Source organism: Diabrotica undecimpunctata, chromosome 5, assembly GCF_040954645.1.
Source record: "Diabrotica undecimpunctata isolate CICGRU chromosome 5, icDiaUnde3, whole genome shotgun sequence".
Taxonomy (NCBI): domain Eukaryota; kingdom Metazoa; phylum Arthropoda; class Insecta; order Coleoptera; family Chrysomelidae; genus Diabrotica; species Diabrotica undecimpunctata.
This window is the reverse complement of record NC_092807.1, coordinates 122,784,567-122,802,421: the sequence shown is the minus strand read 5'-3', so window position 1 is coordinate 122,802,421 and position 17,855 is coordinate 122,784,567. Positions and strand designations below refer to the sequence as shown.

General features: G+C 31.4%; 1 protein-coding gene across 2 annotated transcripts; it reads left to right on the top strand.

The window, feature by feature from the left end:
• The first annotated feature begins 4,164 nt into the window (after positions 1-4,164).
• LOC140441740 (acyl-coenzyme A thioesterase 9, mitochondrial-like) lies at positions 4,165-11,615 on the top strand. Of its 2 annotated transcripts, none has more exons than XM_072532635.1 (6): positions 4,165-4,442; positions 4,564-4,640; positions 6,005-6,247; positions 7,726-7,841; positions 9,193-9,462; positions 10,181-11,615. In XM_072532635.1, the coding sequence occupies exons 1-6, from the start codon at positions 4,384-4,386 to the stop codon at positions 10,736-10,738; spliced, it is 1,323 nt and encodes a 440-aa protein (XP_072388736.1). In that variant the 5' UTR covers positions 4,165-4,383; the 3' UTR covers positions 10,739-11,615. The 2 variants fall into 2 exon arrangements, with proteins under 2 accessions (XP_072388736.1, XP_072388735.1); XM_072532634.1 differs by having other exon boundaries at positions 4,558-4,640.
• Positions 11,616-17,855: the final 6,240 nt, after the last annotated feature.

Genomic DNA, 17,855 nt, shown 5'->3' with positions numbered 1-17,855 from the left:
AACTTGACTTCATTATATACGTTGACACAAGATATATTTGCTCAATCCAATCTTCACGAATACTAATGGTGTGTGATTTTCGCTTGTTGTTAACAAACACCAGTACACCACTCAACTTTTGCACTGGTTCTCTGGGATCTATCACATCTGTAGATACTAAAACCATCACATTTAATTTCACAATCAGTTATGTTATCATTCAAGTTACTCTCCACTAAAATAATTATATTGTACAAGCAGCATGAAACACTTTTCAGGATATCTCAACACCACTGCGGTATCTAATGCATAAATGTTCATCGTTAGCAGATTTTCTTTTCTCTAGTTCCTTTTTAGCTGCCTTATAAGAGTCTTATTCCATCTTAGTAGAATTATCTGTAGTCTGAGGGCTCCGATTGCGTTATGATAATTTGTTGAAGATAAAGATTCGTAATTTGCCAATAAATAGCGATAATTATCAAATTTCTTATGATCTAATTGTTAAACGCTACACAAATGTTCGTCGTTGTGCGACCGCGCATTGGGATGTGATCATGTGCGTACAGAAAATCTCGGTAGTTAATTGGAAAAATCTGGCTAAATTAGTAGACACCTTTTTAGAAAATTTAGCCGCATTGAAAACATTAGGTCTTCTGACAGAACATTGGGATTTTATTATGTTTAATTTACTTTTGTCGAAACTAGACGCGGATGCAGTAAAGTTATTTGAGTTAGAAAACAAATCGAATAAAATTCCATTTCAAAAATTAGTAGAGTTTTATTGAAATTCAGTACCTACATTGCATACGACAATTTGAATAGTAGCTTAAGTAAATCTAACCTCCGATAGGGGCTGCACGACCTTGACGTAGGTTCGAAGGCTTAAGTTGACTGTTGACTGTTCAGTCAGATAGGGCTGTCCGCTGTAGCATGGTACGTGAACAATGTGTTCATTCAGTGATGCCAGAGCTACCGATTTATCGGTAGATCTATCGATTTTAATATCAATTTACCGATATACCGATTTTTTTCACAACCTACCGATTTTTCAAACAATTTCTAGATTATACAAATATTGCTTTATCCTTAGCATTTCATTTTGTATCAAAACTATGTATTACTATTTTTCTGTCGCCAATAAGTTAATTTCTTTGTTTAACTTCCTTTACTCTGAGACGTTCTTTTTATTATGCAACACATTATACATTAAGCACTTTTCGTTTCAAATAATCAGGGGAAGTATAGAGTAGCATTCAGGGATTTACATGTAGAAAGTTATAAATAGGAGTGTTTACGAAAATGTAGTATTATTTGTTTTTGTGCATTGTGTATTGCAGTTTACAATTACGATTTCTTTCATAAAATTAAAACTGTGTTAAAGAATGTCCAGTTCTAGTAGTGATAGTGAACAAATAAACATTAAAAGGCCCAAATACTCTCAGAAATATAAAGAAGAATGGGAACAGCTGCCCGAGTTTAAAGGATGGTTACAAAAAAGCGAAAAATCTGACCAATACGCAAGATGCAAATGTTGCGACAAAAATATTAATATAAGAAGCGGAAAGGATTCTTTAATTAAACACAGTTTAAGAAATGTACATAAAGAAAAATGTGCTGGTCTATCTAAACAATCATTAATTACATCTTTTATTGCTAAGCCTGGTACATCTGCAATACGTTTGGAGAATGAAGTCAAGGAAGGTAGGTTTGTAATTTATTCTGTAGGTTAGATATTTATATATACACTTTTTTTAGGTGAAATACGTATGTCAGGTTTTATTGCTGAACACAATTTGCCGTTTAATCTCACAGAACATCTACCAAAACTTATTACAAAAATGTGTCCTGATTCAAAGATAGCTAAACGATTGACATGCAGCAGGACAAAAACTGCAGCGATTGTAAATAAGTTGATTGGACCTCACAGTTTCCAGCTGTTATGTGAAGACCTACGAAATACCCGAACTATAGTACGGGATCATTTTTTAGCATTAATACAACTTTCTGGGGCAGATGCAAATACCTTGTACGGTGACATTAAAAAATTTTTCATCGATAACAAAATTCCTTACAAACAAAATTTAATTGGATTTGCCTCAGATGGTGCGAATGTCATGATGGGCTCACAACATTCTTTAATGACATTATTAAAGAATGATGTTCCCTCGTTACATATAATGAAATGTATATGCCACTCATTCCATTTATGTGCATCATATGCGTGCGAAAAACTACCCAGATTTGTGGAAGATGTAACTAGAGACATATATAACTATTTTAGTTCAAGTCCAAAACGAATAGCAGAATATGCTGAATTTCAAACTTTTTGTGAAATTAAAATTCACAAAATTTTACATCCTTCACAGACTCGCTGGTTGTCTGTACAAAGTGTAGTTTCCAGAATTTTGGAACAGTATGCAGCTCTACAGTTATTTTTTACTGATGCTGTTGCAAATAAGGATCTTTTGGCTGCCGAAAATATTTTACAAAAGTTAAATGATCCTATGACTAAATTATTCTTACAATTTTTAGAATACGTATTACCATTCTTTACTAATTTAAATAAAGAAATGCAGTCTGAATCACCTAAAGTGCACTTGTTGTATAAAAATATCTGTCAGATACTCCGAACTATATTTGATTGCTTCATCAAAAGGGATTATTTGCAACAAACCCCTTTGGAAAATGTAGAGTATAAAAATCCCACAAATTATTTACCAATTCATAAAGTTTACTTTGGTGCTTATGTATCAAAATCTTTATTGGAAGTAAACTTATCTAGCGGACAAATACATTTATTCAGAATCAGATGCTTAGATTTTTATGTAGAAGCCTGTAGTCAAATAATTCAACGGTTTCCATTAAAAAACAATATATTGAAATTATTAAATTTTATAGACCCCGATATTGTCCAAGATGGCACAATAGACTCTATTTCCGAAGTGGTTATCAACTTTTCCCACTTATTGTCAAATAATGATTTACAAGTCATTGATTCGGAATGGCGTTCATTAAGAAATATCGATGATATTCAGTCTTTTCCAAAAGAAACAATATTATTTTGGCTAAAGATAAAGTCATTAACATTTGGTGATGGCTCACCAATGTTTAATCTATTGCCTGACTTTGTTTTTAAAATATTAAGTTTGCCGCATTCATCAGCAAACGTAGAGAGATTGTTTTCATCAATTAATTTGATGAAAACAAAACAACGAAATAAATTGAGCACTTCATCTATAATAGGATTATTGCATACAAAACGATATATTGGTAATAACAATTGTTATAATTTTCATGTGGATAAAAAACTAATTTCTGCTATGAATTCAAAAACTTTGTACATCACATCCAGCGAGGATGACTAACTATTTTAGCACGTAGATTATAATATTATTATATCTTATATTTTAATTGTAATTATTAACTTCTTTTTAAAAATGTTTTTATTACATCTACTTTCTGTAATATCGTTGATTGAAATCAATCGTGTTCTTTTTAAAAATGTTTTTTATTGTACGTATTCGATGTCAAAATTTAATGTTTACATCTCCTTTTTGTAATATTTTAATTTGTTTCAATTGTGTTTTGATTTTTTTTAAATTTTACCATTAAAAAAATTGTTTTCTAGAAATTTTTGTTTTATTTTTGAAATCTACCGATTTTTGTCGAGATCTACCGATTTTTCTCGACAATTCTACCGATTCCCCTACAACTGAGCCTGGCAACACTGTGTTCATTGCACAATGGTCGTTTTCAATCAAGCCGTACGTGCTTCCTTTTTATCTCTCACTATGAAAGTAGATGAATTGGTGGCACCCCTACCATCATATTTCCAAATCAAAGAATATAGAGATACTTAGTTATATTAAGAGCAAGGCGTTCTAATATGTAATAATAAGGTGGCTCTTATAACTAATACCTAATAAGTGGCTCACTGGCTCTCATCCCCCATCTCACGTATATGTTTTCTGTATTTAAAAAATATTTTACATACTGATCTAATTCAAAATTTCTTACATATTGTCAGCAGTTTCGTCAGTTATTTTACTCCTATAACTTCTTCAGGATGTTACTTAAAAATTTTTTTGTGTATGGAACATCTGTAACAAGGAACAACCGAACAACCAATAAATGTCAGAATTGACTTAAACTTAACCTAATTTGTACTGTACCGTTTGCGATGTCAGGATCTTTTTTAATATTTTAATCTATAAATAAAAATTACAGAAAATTAAAAGTCTACGCAATTTTATACAATTCAAAGGTCAAAAACGAATTCCAGGATAAAGTCATGACTAGCTAACCTGGCCTTGAATGTCTTATCAACTTTTTATTAAGAAATAATACAATAATTCATTTTTGTAGCTTACATAAAAATCTACCTAAATTAAATTAAGCTAAATAATGGTTTCAAAACTAATTACTCGAATATTAAGTTCTCGGCAGTATAACTTATTTAATAGGTAAGTTTTTATCTGATAATTGACCTTTGACTTATTGCTATTCTATCTTTGTTTTGCTTTGAAGAAGTTCATATAGTACAGTATTCAGTTGCTATTAAACGGTAAACAAATATTGTTGTAGGTACAATAATTTTGTAAAAAGCAGAATGATGTCTACACAAACTGTGACTTCCTCTGAGTTTCCTACTTTATCAGAATGTAAGTATTTAAACCCAATATTCTAATGATTTTATGTATGGAGTACATAACATAATATTGTAGTGATTATCATCTATAACACACTTAAATAGTTATATATATATATATATATATATATAAAATTATAATTATTAAGGCAAAATTAAATATCGCTCCCAACTAATAATTCAGAAAAATATTTAAGGAAACGGCATTACACAAAGAAGAATAACAAAATTCCTTAATATGATGACATTTTATAAAGCCATTTATTGTACATCTGCCATTTGTGTAGCTTTCTGACTCTGTGTAGTATGTACCCTCTGAATCATGGTGGCAGCTTAAATTTCTGGTATATGTGCCAGAAATGTTCTACCTATCTAAATTGGTTGATTTTATATGTTTTTATAATATTTGGTTCCCTGTATAAGTGGTGTAGCTCAAAATTAAAATATTTCCTCCATAATCCATTATCATTTATAATTCTATATATTATTCTTAGAACTTAGGACAGCAGAGGATGTAAGAGGCTACATTATGATGCATTTAGTAGGGTGATCCTTCTATAGTTGTTGCATTTAAGGAAATTATTTTTTGTGGATGGAGTATGTAATTCCAATACTCTACTAGTCTGATAAATTTAATTAATTTTAATATTATGATTTACAATGTTCTGCCAGCAGTTCATTATATCTTGCTTGTTTGTTAATAGAGGTCAATATATCTGGGTTTTCACTTATTTGTTTTTTGACCTATGAATTCCTTTTCTTCTCCTCATTTCACTCTATATTCTTCCATCATTTTTCTTGTTCTTCTGACTGCTCTTTATTTTTTTTCTTTATTTCCCAAGTAAAGGTTTGAAATATGTCAGACAATAATCTAATTTGATAATTTAATCAAAGATAAATTAACATGAGCCAAGATTGGCTGCAGTGCTGGTATCTTCCCAATTAAATTTAATTAAAATTAATATCTAAAAGATTTCCTTATATTCTAGATCATTTACTCATTGAATCCATCCAGAATTCCAAGGGTTAGTATCTCTTAAGTCTTCTCAGTTCCCTGCTGTTATCTAGTAGGTTTACTGCACTGGAATTAGGTTGAACAGCTTAAAATACTTTTACTTTTTTTGGCATCAGTAATTTACTCGCGAAACCAATGATTTCTTTGTGCTTGCTGTTCTTTATCTATTACCTCAAATAACCGAGAAGTCTATATAATAACGGAATAAATAAATGCCCTGACATTTCGTTATTTCTTTGCTGGAGTATACTTAGTGTCCATAGCTAATAATCATGTAGGGTTGATGCAGAAAACTTTTAAATTATGATTTATTCCAAACCATAGAATTAATATAGATATATTTAAATATATTTACTTTTTAGTAAAATATTGCATGACCAAAGATATGGGAGTTGATGTGTACCAACCAATTCCTAAAGATCGTTCTCATTTACTTAAATATTTACCAAAAACTCAAAATGAATTACCAAAAAGGTCAATGAAGGATAGCTTTTTGGTGGGAATAATACCACTTTCATCTGACAAATTTCTGCAAGATAAGTACACTACTTTCTTAGGGCAAGTAAGAATAGGAAGATTGTTGGAAGATATGGATATCTTTGCAGGTAAATTAATATTTCTTGTATATACTTTGTAACTAAATTTACCAATTATTTTTTCTATTATTTTGTATGTATTCACAAAAATATTGCACATGTTCAAACTTTAATACCATTGTAATATTGGTTGGTAAGCTATTGAAGGTTTTTAAAACTAAAAATGAAATGCTCATATGATTGTCATTTTTTTATCGTCTTCTCTATATATGTAGGCTATAAAGTTGATTGAGATAATCTTATTTCATGCCTTTTATCTCTTGCAAATGGTCCCAGTCCTGATTTAGATTACATATAATTGATGTAGTCTGTACACAGCTGGAAAATTGGTCAATGTGGACATGGAAATAAACCAAATAAAAAAAATAAATTCTGAGCCTGAGTTACTGGAACCCTTCTATTCTGGTAACCAGAACCCTTCTATTCTGGTAAAAACCACCTGAATTACAACGGCATGGTCACACTCATCTTGGCCAACATCAAAAAAATCTGTCATTGACTTTTTACCCATCTCGAATTGCTTAATAGTTTTGAAGATAATAATTCTCACAGAGTAATGAACATCGTACAGGTATGTATCACTACAAAATACAAAGGGCATAACATGATGGAAGAATTCTACACTGATTTAGAAGAGACCAAAACTAAAAATGACCAAAGGCGCTAAAGGCGAAGTAACAGTCATTGTGGGCAATTTCAATGCCATAGTAAGAGTTGGAGCAGTAGGGAAAACCGTTGAAAACTATTAACAGGCTACAGGAATAGCAGAAAGGATACCTTAATACAATTTTTCACGGAAAAACTTTCTGTAGTTAACATATTTTTTAAACTATATGCTGAGTTTGCAATCAGATTTACTACTTATAAATAAATACGATACTCCAGAAGAATAGCAATCTCAATTCAGTTAGTATGGAAATCAAGATGCGTCAATGTAAACAGGTTAACTGTCCTGTACCACCTAACCGGATAACATCTCAAAACTCAAGAACTCATTGATAAAAGTAAAAGAGTCGTGTAGAAATAGCAGGCAAAAACCGTAAAAAGAAGAAAACCCATTAGCAAAGGAGCCCAATCTCCAACATGGAGGACCAGAATTTTCAGTGAGGATTTATTCCCTTAGCCGATTTGTTCCAGTTTTAAGGCGCTGTAAACTCGCCTTTTACCCTCTCCCGTCTACTACATAACGCACACCCATTGTACGCCGTGCACACAGTGGCAAAAGCCTTCTGGGACGTGAGAGTAGGATTTGTTGGCAGTAATTCTATTTCTAGAACCTCCGACTCTTTCGTCGAAAACAGTTGACATTACTCGCAGTTTTACTACAGTATGAACAAATGGCAACCCCATACTGCCCCCAAAATCGTTTACCAACCTCAAACCACCAAAGAGACATATATTTATAGTTATTATCATATCAAGTGAAAAAAAAATCACCCTAAATTTAGTTTCATATTTTTTATTTTAACAATAATATTATGTTTCAGTAATGGTGGGACACAAACACATAGTAAATCCAAATCAATCAGGAACAGAAAATTTTCCATACACTTTGGTTACAGCTCTTGTTGATAAAATAGACTTCACTGATTTTATACCTAAAGTAAGTTAAAGACAGAACATATTTTGGACTAAATATATGGTTGCTAAAGCTCTGGCGAAGCGGATCTGAATTTTTGATATCCAAAACTTGACAAAACCATTAATGAATTAAAACATCAAGCGCAATCGATATCAAACAGAAGTAGCTTAATTACGCAAATGGCAGCTCTGAACAAATAACATTTTATGGTATTCCCCGAAATATTTTATGGTATGGAAGTTGGTCTGTAAAAGTTTACATAACTGGATTCAGTTTTCAGTTTCACTTGGCTTTCATTTGAATAATCTATAACATTTAGGGCTTTTAAAAATAAGACATTTTAAATGAAATTACATAAAACCTTTTCCAGACAATAAAAAACATTTCATAAATTTGATATTCATAGAGATATTTAATTTTATTATTATCGACAGTTATCAAATAGTTAAATGATTATTAATCCAAAGTTTGGGGATATGTTACAATTTCCATTTCATTTGATATAAACATATTTTTTGCCGATAAGTTTATATGTAGTTTTTAATTAATATTTTACAACTTATAATTATCAGCAAAGTAAACAATCATTTGCTCTCCTTCTGTGTTACACCTCATTCTGACAACCGTCAATCAGTTCACGATTCACGTTCATTTCAATCCAGCAAGACCGCAAAATATCTGAAAAGATTCGGTTCTGTTTATAAGAACTTGGGATTCAGCATTCAACTATATCATTCCGCGCGGCATAATATTTGTTTGTTATTGACCCGTCGTGATCCGTTAGATTTAATTTTGAGATTCGGATCAGTTGGAACTTCCTGAAGATTCGGCTCACTGAATTTTAAAAATACAGAAAACATAGTATAAAACTTCGCGCTAGTCTACTGTACCGCCTACTGTAACATCTTATTTATTTATTTAACTTCTCGTAAATAATTTATTTAAATCATCTTCGGCTAATATAAGTTTACATAAAAGTGTAACCACTTTTAATTAATTAGTATTACGATATTTACCTCTCCTATACGAGACCTTTCAATATGTTTGCTCATTGAAAATTAAATTTGTATTTTTTAAACGCTTATTTCTAGTATTTCAACTATACTTACTGAACGGGGCATGTATGGCCAGGTTGTGTTATGTAGTAATTGCTTTAGTGTAGAAATCGGTTGATGGAATCTATTTGATTTCTCGTGATTCTGTTAGGATTTATCCATGTTTATTTTATTTGTTGTTCCTTTCCGAAGAAAATAAAGAAAATATATTGTTCCATTATTTTTTGCTAAAAGTTTTCTTGCGATTAAATTAGATTTCGGTATATTATAATTCTTAACAATTACGCATAAATTATAAACATTTTCTTATATTTTAGCCAGCAGAGGATATTAAAATTTCGGGTCACGTTAGCTGGGTGGGAAGATCATCTTTGGAAGTAGTTGTATGGCTGGACCAAAAGATGCATGGGACTTGGCATCGTATTACTAGAGCGCTATTTCTAATTGCAGCTAGAGATTCTCTTAACGAAAAATCAGCCTCCGTTAATGCTATAGAACCGGCTGATGAAAGAGAAAAAGAAATTTTATCTGGTGGGGAAGAGAGGAAGAGGAGAAGAATGTTTATGCAACAGAAACATGTATCTAAGGTAAGATTATTTAGATCCATATTATCTACACATTCTCATTATTATTCTCACTATTAATATTAATCCCCCTTTAGCAGACATGCCGTGCGTAAGCGTCTCTTACCAGGTCGTATTTAGCTTCCCTCTAACTTGCAATTCAGCGATTCTCTTTTTATTCTATCTGATCTATAAGGTGATCTATTTGATCACCTTAGAACACCCATCCAGAAGCTCAACATAATTAGTACACTTCATTTGCTAATGTTTAATACTTTTAGTGAAATGTATTTTAAATCATTTGTTTGGACTGACCTTCTACAAGAATCACTACTTTAACTTTGGTAATAACTAGTAAATACCAAAGAGAAGACTACAGCTCAATTTAATATATGATTTATTTAAGACCAAATGTAATCCATAAACAAATATTGTCGTTGACATATGTTGTAAAATTTCCAATTAAATATCGGCAAACAACATTTCTCCCAAATCTAGAAGAAAACTTCTTTAGCGATCAATTATAAATCATTTCCTATATAACTATTGTATGGGGAATAATTGTAATATTCATAGGGTTTCAAAGAGTTTTCTGCCAGCACCACTAGTTTTCTTCGTCTTCTTGACCAAGTTTTCGAAATATACGGCTCGTCAATAAGTTCGTTATTTAAATAAAAAAACATTCTTGTAAGCCGAATATTTAGAAGAAATTTCAAATTAATATTATTTTTTCTTTTTTTAGCTGATTCCGGATGGTGAAGAACAACAGATAATTCATAATTTGTATATTCGTACCACTGACAAAGATAACAGTTTGCGAAACAGGGTGTTACCTCCCGGGTGTGTCTGGATGAGCACAGCTACGATTTCGAACACGATTTTTTCACACCCTGACGAGCGTAACATGCACAACACTGTTTTTGGAGGGTTCATCATGCGCATGGCAGAAGAACTTGCTTGGGTTCTAGGTTTCACTTTTAGCAAATACAGGCCCGTACTTAAAAGTATTAGTGATATTAGTTTTCAGAAGCCAATCGCCGTTAGCTCGTTAATTAGAATGCACGCGCATGTAGTTTACACTCAACTTAACTGGATACAAATATTAGTTTATGTAGAGGTTTACAATTCCGTAACAGGAGATAATGACACAACCAATACTTTACATTTTACCTTCCAAGTACCAGAATTGGTTCACGAGTGTATACCACAAACGTATCATGAGGCTATGATGTACATTGATGGTAGAAGACATTTTCTTGAAGTAACACAGAAACCTAATTCTTTTCCAAGTAAATTATAGTATTAAATATAATTAAAATATTAACTGGAAGAGTGAAAGCCAATATCTTCTAAAGATTGTTTCTGTACAACATATCCCAGTTATATAATTGTTGTAAATTAATTCATTCGTGTGATAGCTAACATTTTTTGAGGTTGAGGCATTATTTTTACTTTCAATCAGTTTAGAGCAATGACGCCACAATAGAGCTTATCGGATTTAAATTGAATTTAAACAATGGAATATATATATATATATATATATATATATATATATATATATATATATATATATATATAATATAAAATAAAGTTTTATTTTGAGCAGAATGACGGTATTAGATTTTTGTTTTGATAAAGTGCAGCAACAACCGTTGATACGTATTTCGACCTCCTTAAGTCTCTTCAGAACGGTAAAGCCACTGCTCTGAACCAAAACAAAAATCTTCCCCGTCCTAGATAATAGTTATTAAAATAACTATATACAGACGTAACTACGCCATCTAAAAACAAAAAGAGAAATCAAACGATTTCTACTTGGCGAAACCGAATTCAAATCTTAACCACTGTGTTTCCTAAAATTTGCGAAACAAACAGCTGGATGAATTACTCGGCAAGGGAATCTAAAATTGCATTCCACAAGCCGTCCATCCTAGTCAAAATTCGTAGTGAATTCAGTTTCTCGTACTTCCAACGAAGTAAATAACAAAACAGAATGACGGTATTAGATTTTTGTTTTGATAAAGTGCAGCAACAACCGTTGATACGTATTTCGACCTCCTTAAGTCTCTTCAGAACGGTAAAGCCACCGCATTTTGAGGTTGCAGTCATTAATAGGGCAGGAAAGTAAAACTCTTTGTTCTTTAATCAAGCTTTCGCAAAATTTATTTGCTTCTTCAGGATATGCTAAAATATGGTATCAGTAAATACAACGAAATTAGAACTAAATAGCATTGTATAAAACTAGTATAAAAACTTACAACATGAGGTTAATCCATTAAATTTTCAAATTTGCAAAACATTAAAACTTAACTTATTTTAAAAATTATACAGTTATGTAATTATTAAATTGGAATATTGTACTTATTCCAATTTAATAATTACATAACTGTATAATTTTTAAAATAAGTTAAGTTTTAATGTTTTGCAAATTTGAAAATTTAATGGATTAACCTCATGTTGTAAGTTTTTATACTAGTTTTATACAATGCTATTTAGTTCTAATTTCGTTGTATTTACTGATACCATATTTTAGCATATCCTGAAGAAGCAAATAAATTTTGCGAAAGCTTGATTAAAGAACAAAGAGTTTTACTTTCCTGCCCTATTAATGACTGCAACCTCAAAATAAAACTTTATTTTACATAACGTGTCAGTCAATAATACCTAACTACTTTATATATATATATATATATATATATATATATATATATATATATATATATATATATATATACATATTTCTTCAAAATATATTATTAACATAACTCTGTTATAATTAACTTAAGATTTTTATATACAAAAAAGGTTTAATACAGTAGACTCCCTCTATAACGAGAACTGAAATGGCAGACTAATTACCTCGTTATAAGCTTATCTCCCTATATCAGACAACAATAATACTGTACATACATATGAATATGTACTTTTCTAAAACATTAACTTCCTATAGTGAAGCCATTCGGAGCAATATAAGATGCTAATAAATATTGTATGAATGGCGTTTTTGAAAAAAAGTTGTTGACTTTTATTGTCAATGATAAATCGTATTTTCAAGGATAACGTAAACTATTGCTTCTGCAATTGGAAGAAGTCTGTCATTTTTGACTGCTTTAAATTGTCCAGTATCATTATATCTATCATATTTTCTAAAGATGTGAAACAGTTGAATTTATTGTAAAGAAGTTTATTGCAGGCAGAAGTTAAGGTTTATTGCGGGGTCGTTTAAAAAGGTATTTATTTATAGCCATGGCCAGGTCAAAAACGTAAAAAAACACGTTTTTCGATCTTATTTTCACTCGTTATAACCAAATTTGCTATAGGGGGTTATAGTTCAATAGAAATTTCACGGGACATCTAATGTACCTCGTTATAAGCGAAACCTCGTAATGACCGTGTTCGTTATAGATGGAGTAGACTGTATATGCAAGTCTCTATTTTCAGATTTTTTCTATCAGAAAACTAGGACCATTGCTTCTGTTTTACCATTGATATTGTCTTACTAATGAAAGATATTATATTGTGGTGCTAAGTGTCATATAAGAAAATTGATATTTGAGTATGGATGTATTTCGTACTATTGCATTGTATTGTTGTAATATTTGCGTTGTTATCAGCTTTGTAGGGGCTATAATCTATAGCTTTAAAGACAATGGCAAACATTTTTAGAACAGTAGAGGAGTAGAAGCAAAGCATTCTTATCGTCTACGCACGGAACGATGGTTTTTAATTTATTTTAAATTAATTTAATTTCAATTCAATTCAAATTAAATTCTATTCAATTCAATTCTACTCAATTCGATTTAATTTGATTCCATTCGATTCGATTGCATTTAATTCGATTCGATTTCATTCGATACGATTCCATTTGATGCCATTTCATTCGATACGATTCAATTTGATTTGATTCCATCTCATTTTATTTCAGTATAGTTTATTTGATTAAGAAATACGCAGAGGACTACGTTTACTAGTCCACGTAGTGTGTGGTCGCACGATCTGTGGTTTCATCGCGTTTCTTTTGTTTTTATTTTTTCACATCTCTGCACGATCCATGTATTCTGTCCGTAGTCCGCGATGATAAAGCTTAATGTCGACCAAAGCTGTCACGTGTCAATTCATGTATGCGTATTAATTTAATATATATCTGTATGAAAAATAGTGCTAGTGTGAGATATACAGATACATAAAAAATTTATCATTACTATAACAAAATTAGCGAGAGGTGCTAACAGTGATACTAACATTATGTTTCCATTTAATAGAGAGAGATCAAAATTATATTTCCTCCTAGTCTCCCGATTGAAACCCGAATGTTTCCAATGGAATTTAACACTGTTAAAATAACATCTTTACATAAACCATAACTAAGAAACGGATTGGTGTGATGGCCCTGCTACTAGTATTGCTATATCATTTGAACTATGTTTCTTTCATTTCCTACTGTTCAATATGCATAGTGTGCATGTCAATCGTTCATTTTACAAGGACCGAATCAATCAGTGACCGACTCTGAAAACGATCGAATCGTTTCAATTTCGAGGATCCTTTCGAGGACCGAAAGTTAGAGTATTGGCTGTGCGATTTTATTTTGGTTCGATCTCGATCGGCGCCGCCGGCGGTCGATCAATAAATTTTTGTCACCATACGATTGGATCGTTATGAACTAGCTGGATTTGGTCCTTCAATACTTTGAAGTGATTGAATCAAAACGAACTAATCAATCGCGATTGATACAACACTAGCGCATACCCACCTTAAATTCTTTCCGATACTGTATAGGTACCTACATTATGGACATTTTATTTACTTTATCTAATCAATCAATAGCAGTATTTCTGTAGATAGTATTGTTTTAATACTGCCTTATACTGCATTTTTTAACATTTGGACGTATTATTAAGAAAAAATGTTTGACAATATTATTGTATTCTATTAGTCTTCCGAAGTATGATTTAAAACTATTATGGTTTATAAAACAGCCCGCTATTGATATTTTTATCAAATAACTTGATAGTATTTAAAATGTTGTAAAAATTGCAGTAACATAAAATATAAGTAATTTTTTTGTAATTTATTTTTGTTTTTAGTAATTGTACATTTTAAGTGAACAGAGCCATTAAGTTAAGACAGATATAATACCAATACCAATACTCTAATGCTCCATCATTAATGCTATCACTTTATCGGACATTTAATGAACATATTTGTAACAGAATATAAATATTTATTTTTATGCAAAAAAATCGTTTATTGACACATTGACATTTGTGGACACTAACAAATACAAACAGTTCTCTCGCTCTCTTTTGAAACCAATTAACAGATATACAATTTATTAGCATTGAAGCAGATACCAATTTGGGTCAAGTGCAGTATAGCATTCAGTTACAGAGTTTCTTGAAATTTTCCATCAGGCTGACACCTCATCCTTGTAGTATAACTAATTGTCTGGCCTCTTGAACTATGTTTATGGTGCACAACACCTTCATAATAAAAAAACAGTCAAAATGTATACTCGGATTTAAGCTTCCATTGCGAAGTGTGTTTTGTTCTGTAATCATAACCATAAACCCCTAATCGCCATCAAAATTTATATTTTTAATAATATTTTCACTCTTATTTTCTCAAATTTCGTAGCCAAGAGAACTTAACATAGTTCCATCTTTTCTTCAACCTTTCCAACCCTCGATATATTACCCTATAAATTGAACAAGAGTGACGACAGTATACACCCATGTCTGATTCCTTTAAGAATTTGAATATTCTATGTTGCCATATTTCCGACTTTTGTGAACTGACTGGTTCCAGTCTCGTTTTTTCTACTTTGCATTGAGTAATGTTGGAACGAATGTTGCATAAAAGTTTACCAAAAAAAAAAGTTAAAAAGCAAATTATAGGTTAGAATTTTGGAAACAGAAGTTTTTCATATTCCAAGATTACTTTCTGGTTCGCGCGCAATCAAATAAGGATCTTTTTCAATCTCCAGTTTCACACGTTTGATATATTTGCGGTGTTGTTGTGCTGTAAGGATGATTAGAACAGGAGTCACTATCAGACGATGTCAAACTATTTTTAAACCTATGTTTTGCTCATAAAATCTTCTGAAGATTTTGTACACCGTTTATATGGTTATATAGGGCTAGTTAGTAACGGTTACTAATTACACTCGTTTCACGAAAATCTGATAGTTTTGGGACAAACCTCATATTTATAATGTAATATGTTAAAAGCAATGATGTAGAACTTAGGTTAAAGATTAAAGTTTTCAATACATTTGTATTTTTTGCTGGTCTAATGTGTTCTTTTTAACTTAATTGAACTGCTATATGAGTTATCACTAATAATGATATTACTTGTTTGTAATTATGTGTACTAAAAGATTAAATTATGACAAATATATTTTTATACAAAAACTAAAAATTTTTGGTTTTTATCGGTCTACTTAATGCTTCATTTTATTTTGTTTTGTATATTTATATATTTAGTGCTTTATTTTTTATTTATAAGGTTCTTAGCTTTATTTGTTATTTATTGTTTGTAATAAATGTGCTTTAAATACATTCTCTCTTTTACTTTAACATGTCCACTCACCCTTCATTTTAAAACATTTTGAATTCCAACATGATCGTATTGATAAACACTATACAAAAAAATGTAATGCAAAGATCTACAAAAAAAAGTCCAGACAAAACAAATATTGGCAGAAATATTTTCCCGACAAAAATATGGTGAGAGACAACTCATGCATTGTAAGTGGCTAATTGAAAACTTTAATTGGGGGTGTTTCAATAATATCTGTGTATTTTATTTGTAAAATGTACAATTTTGATATCATTCTATTACGATTTAAGTCAACTCTTAGACAAGCTCGAAAGTTATTTCAATTTGGAAAAAAATAATACAGGTCCATTGACATCTGTTATGGCAGTTCAGAAACGCACATGCGATGCTGGCGGTATCTCAGAGAGGACATTCTGAAGAATTAATAACATGAGTGAGGATTAAATAAATAAAGTAAGCAAGAAAAATCGTCGACATCCAAAAATTTTAGATTTGCACCAGTCAATTAAACTTGCAATTAAAAAACATTATATTTATATAATATGTATAAAGCCATGAAAGTGTATAACGAACATGTAACAATTAGTGCTGTGTTACAAAAAATAAAAGACAAGGAACTGTGTGATATTAGTTTAACAAGTTTGTGGAGAGTGCTGAAACATTTAGGTTCATCATCATCATTTTGGCTTTACAACCCTGTGTGGGTCCTAGCCTCCCCAAGAATTTTTCTCCAGTCGTCCCTATCCATCGCCTTCCTCCGCCAAGCACGTATTTCCATATTTATCATGTCTTCATCGATGTTATCTAGGAATCTTATTCTGGGTCTTCCTCTTCTTCTTTGACCAATAGGTCTATCAAGGATCGTTTTTCTAGCTGGGTCGGTTTGCTCCATCCGCATTACATGGCCTACCCACCTCAGACGTCCTATCTTTATGTGTTTTACGATATCTGGTTCCTGGTATATCCTTGTATCGTCTTCTCCAGACACCATTTTCATCTACCGCTCCATATATTCGCCTTAGTATTTTTCTTTCGAAACATCCTAACATGTTTTCATTGCTTTTTGTTAAAGTCCAGGTTTCTGAACCATATGTTAGGACTGGGCGTATTATTGTTTTGTAGAGTTTTACTTTTGTATTTCTTGATATAACTGTAGATTTAAAAAGGAGATTAAGCCCAAAATAGCATCTATTAGCCGTGCAAATTCTGCGGTTTATCTCTGCGGTAGTGTCATTTTCAGTATTGCAGAGCGTTCTTAGGTATACAAATTCGTTAACTGCTTCGATGACGTTATTTTCTATAACAAGTGGCCGTAGTGTTTGTGGTTGCGTACCTGAAACATTTAGGTTTTCGATATAAAATATATAGACAGTTCAGATATTGACGACTTTGATAGTGAAATATCAGACAGTGAATAGGATAAAAAGAAGTAACAATAAAGTGTTTCGGGAATTCAATTCGGGCTGTGTGGTGTTTTTTAGTTAAATGATAAAGTACCTTCGGTCTAATTATTGGACTGCATACTCCCAATAGCTTTGGTATTAGTTACTGGACTACACCTGTTTAAACCTTTTGTTTTGCTGAAAACTCGGAACTGATTTAATGCCAATTTGTTGCAAGGTTATATTTAATACAGTGTCTGTAGAAAGTAAAGTCTCAGATGTATTTTATTCAAATTTGGACATACCTGCAACTTGGCAAGTATTTTCCAGTTTTACTACATGCAAAACCATTCGTATAATTTTCACTCTACGCAAAATAGAGACTTATAGAGATCTTGATGAGCATTTGATGTCGACAAATAATTTCGAGTATTCGAAATATTCCGTCCCACTTCTTTTAAAACGCCCTGTATA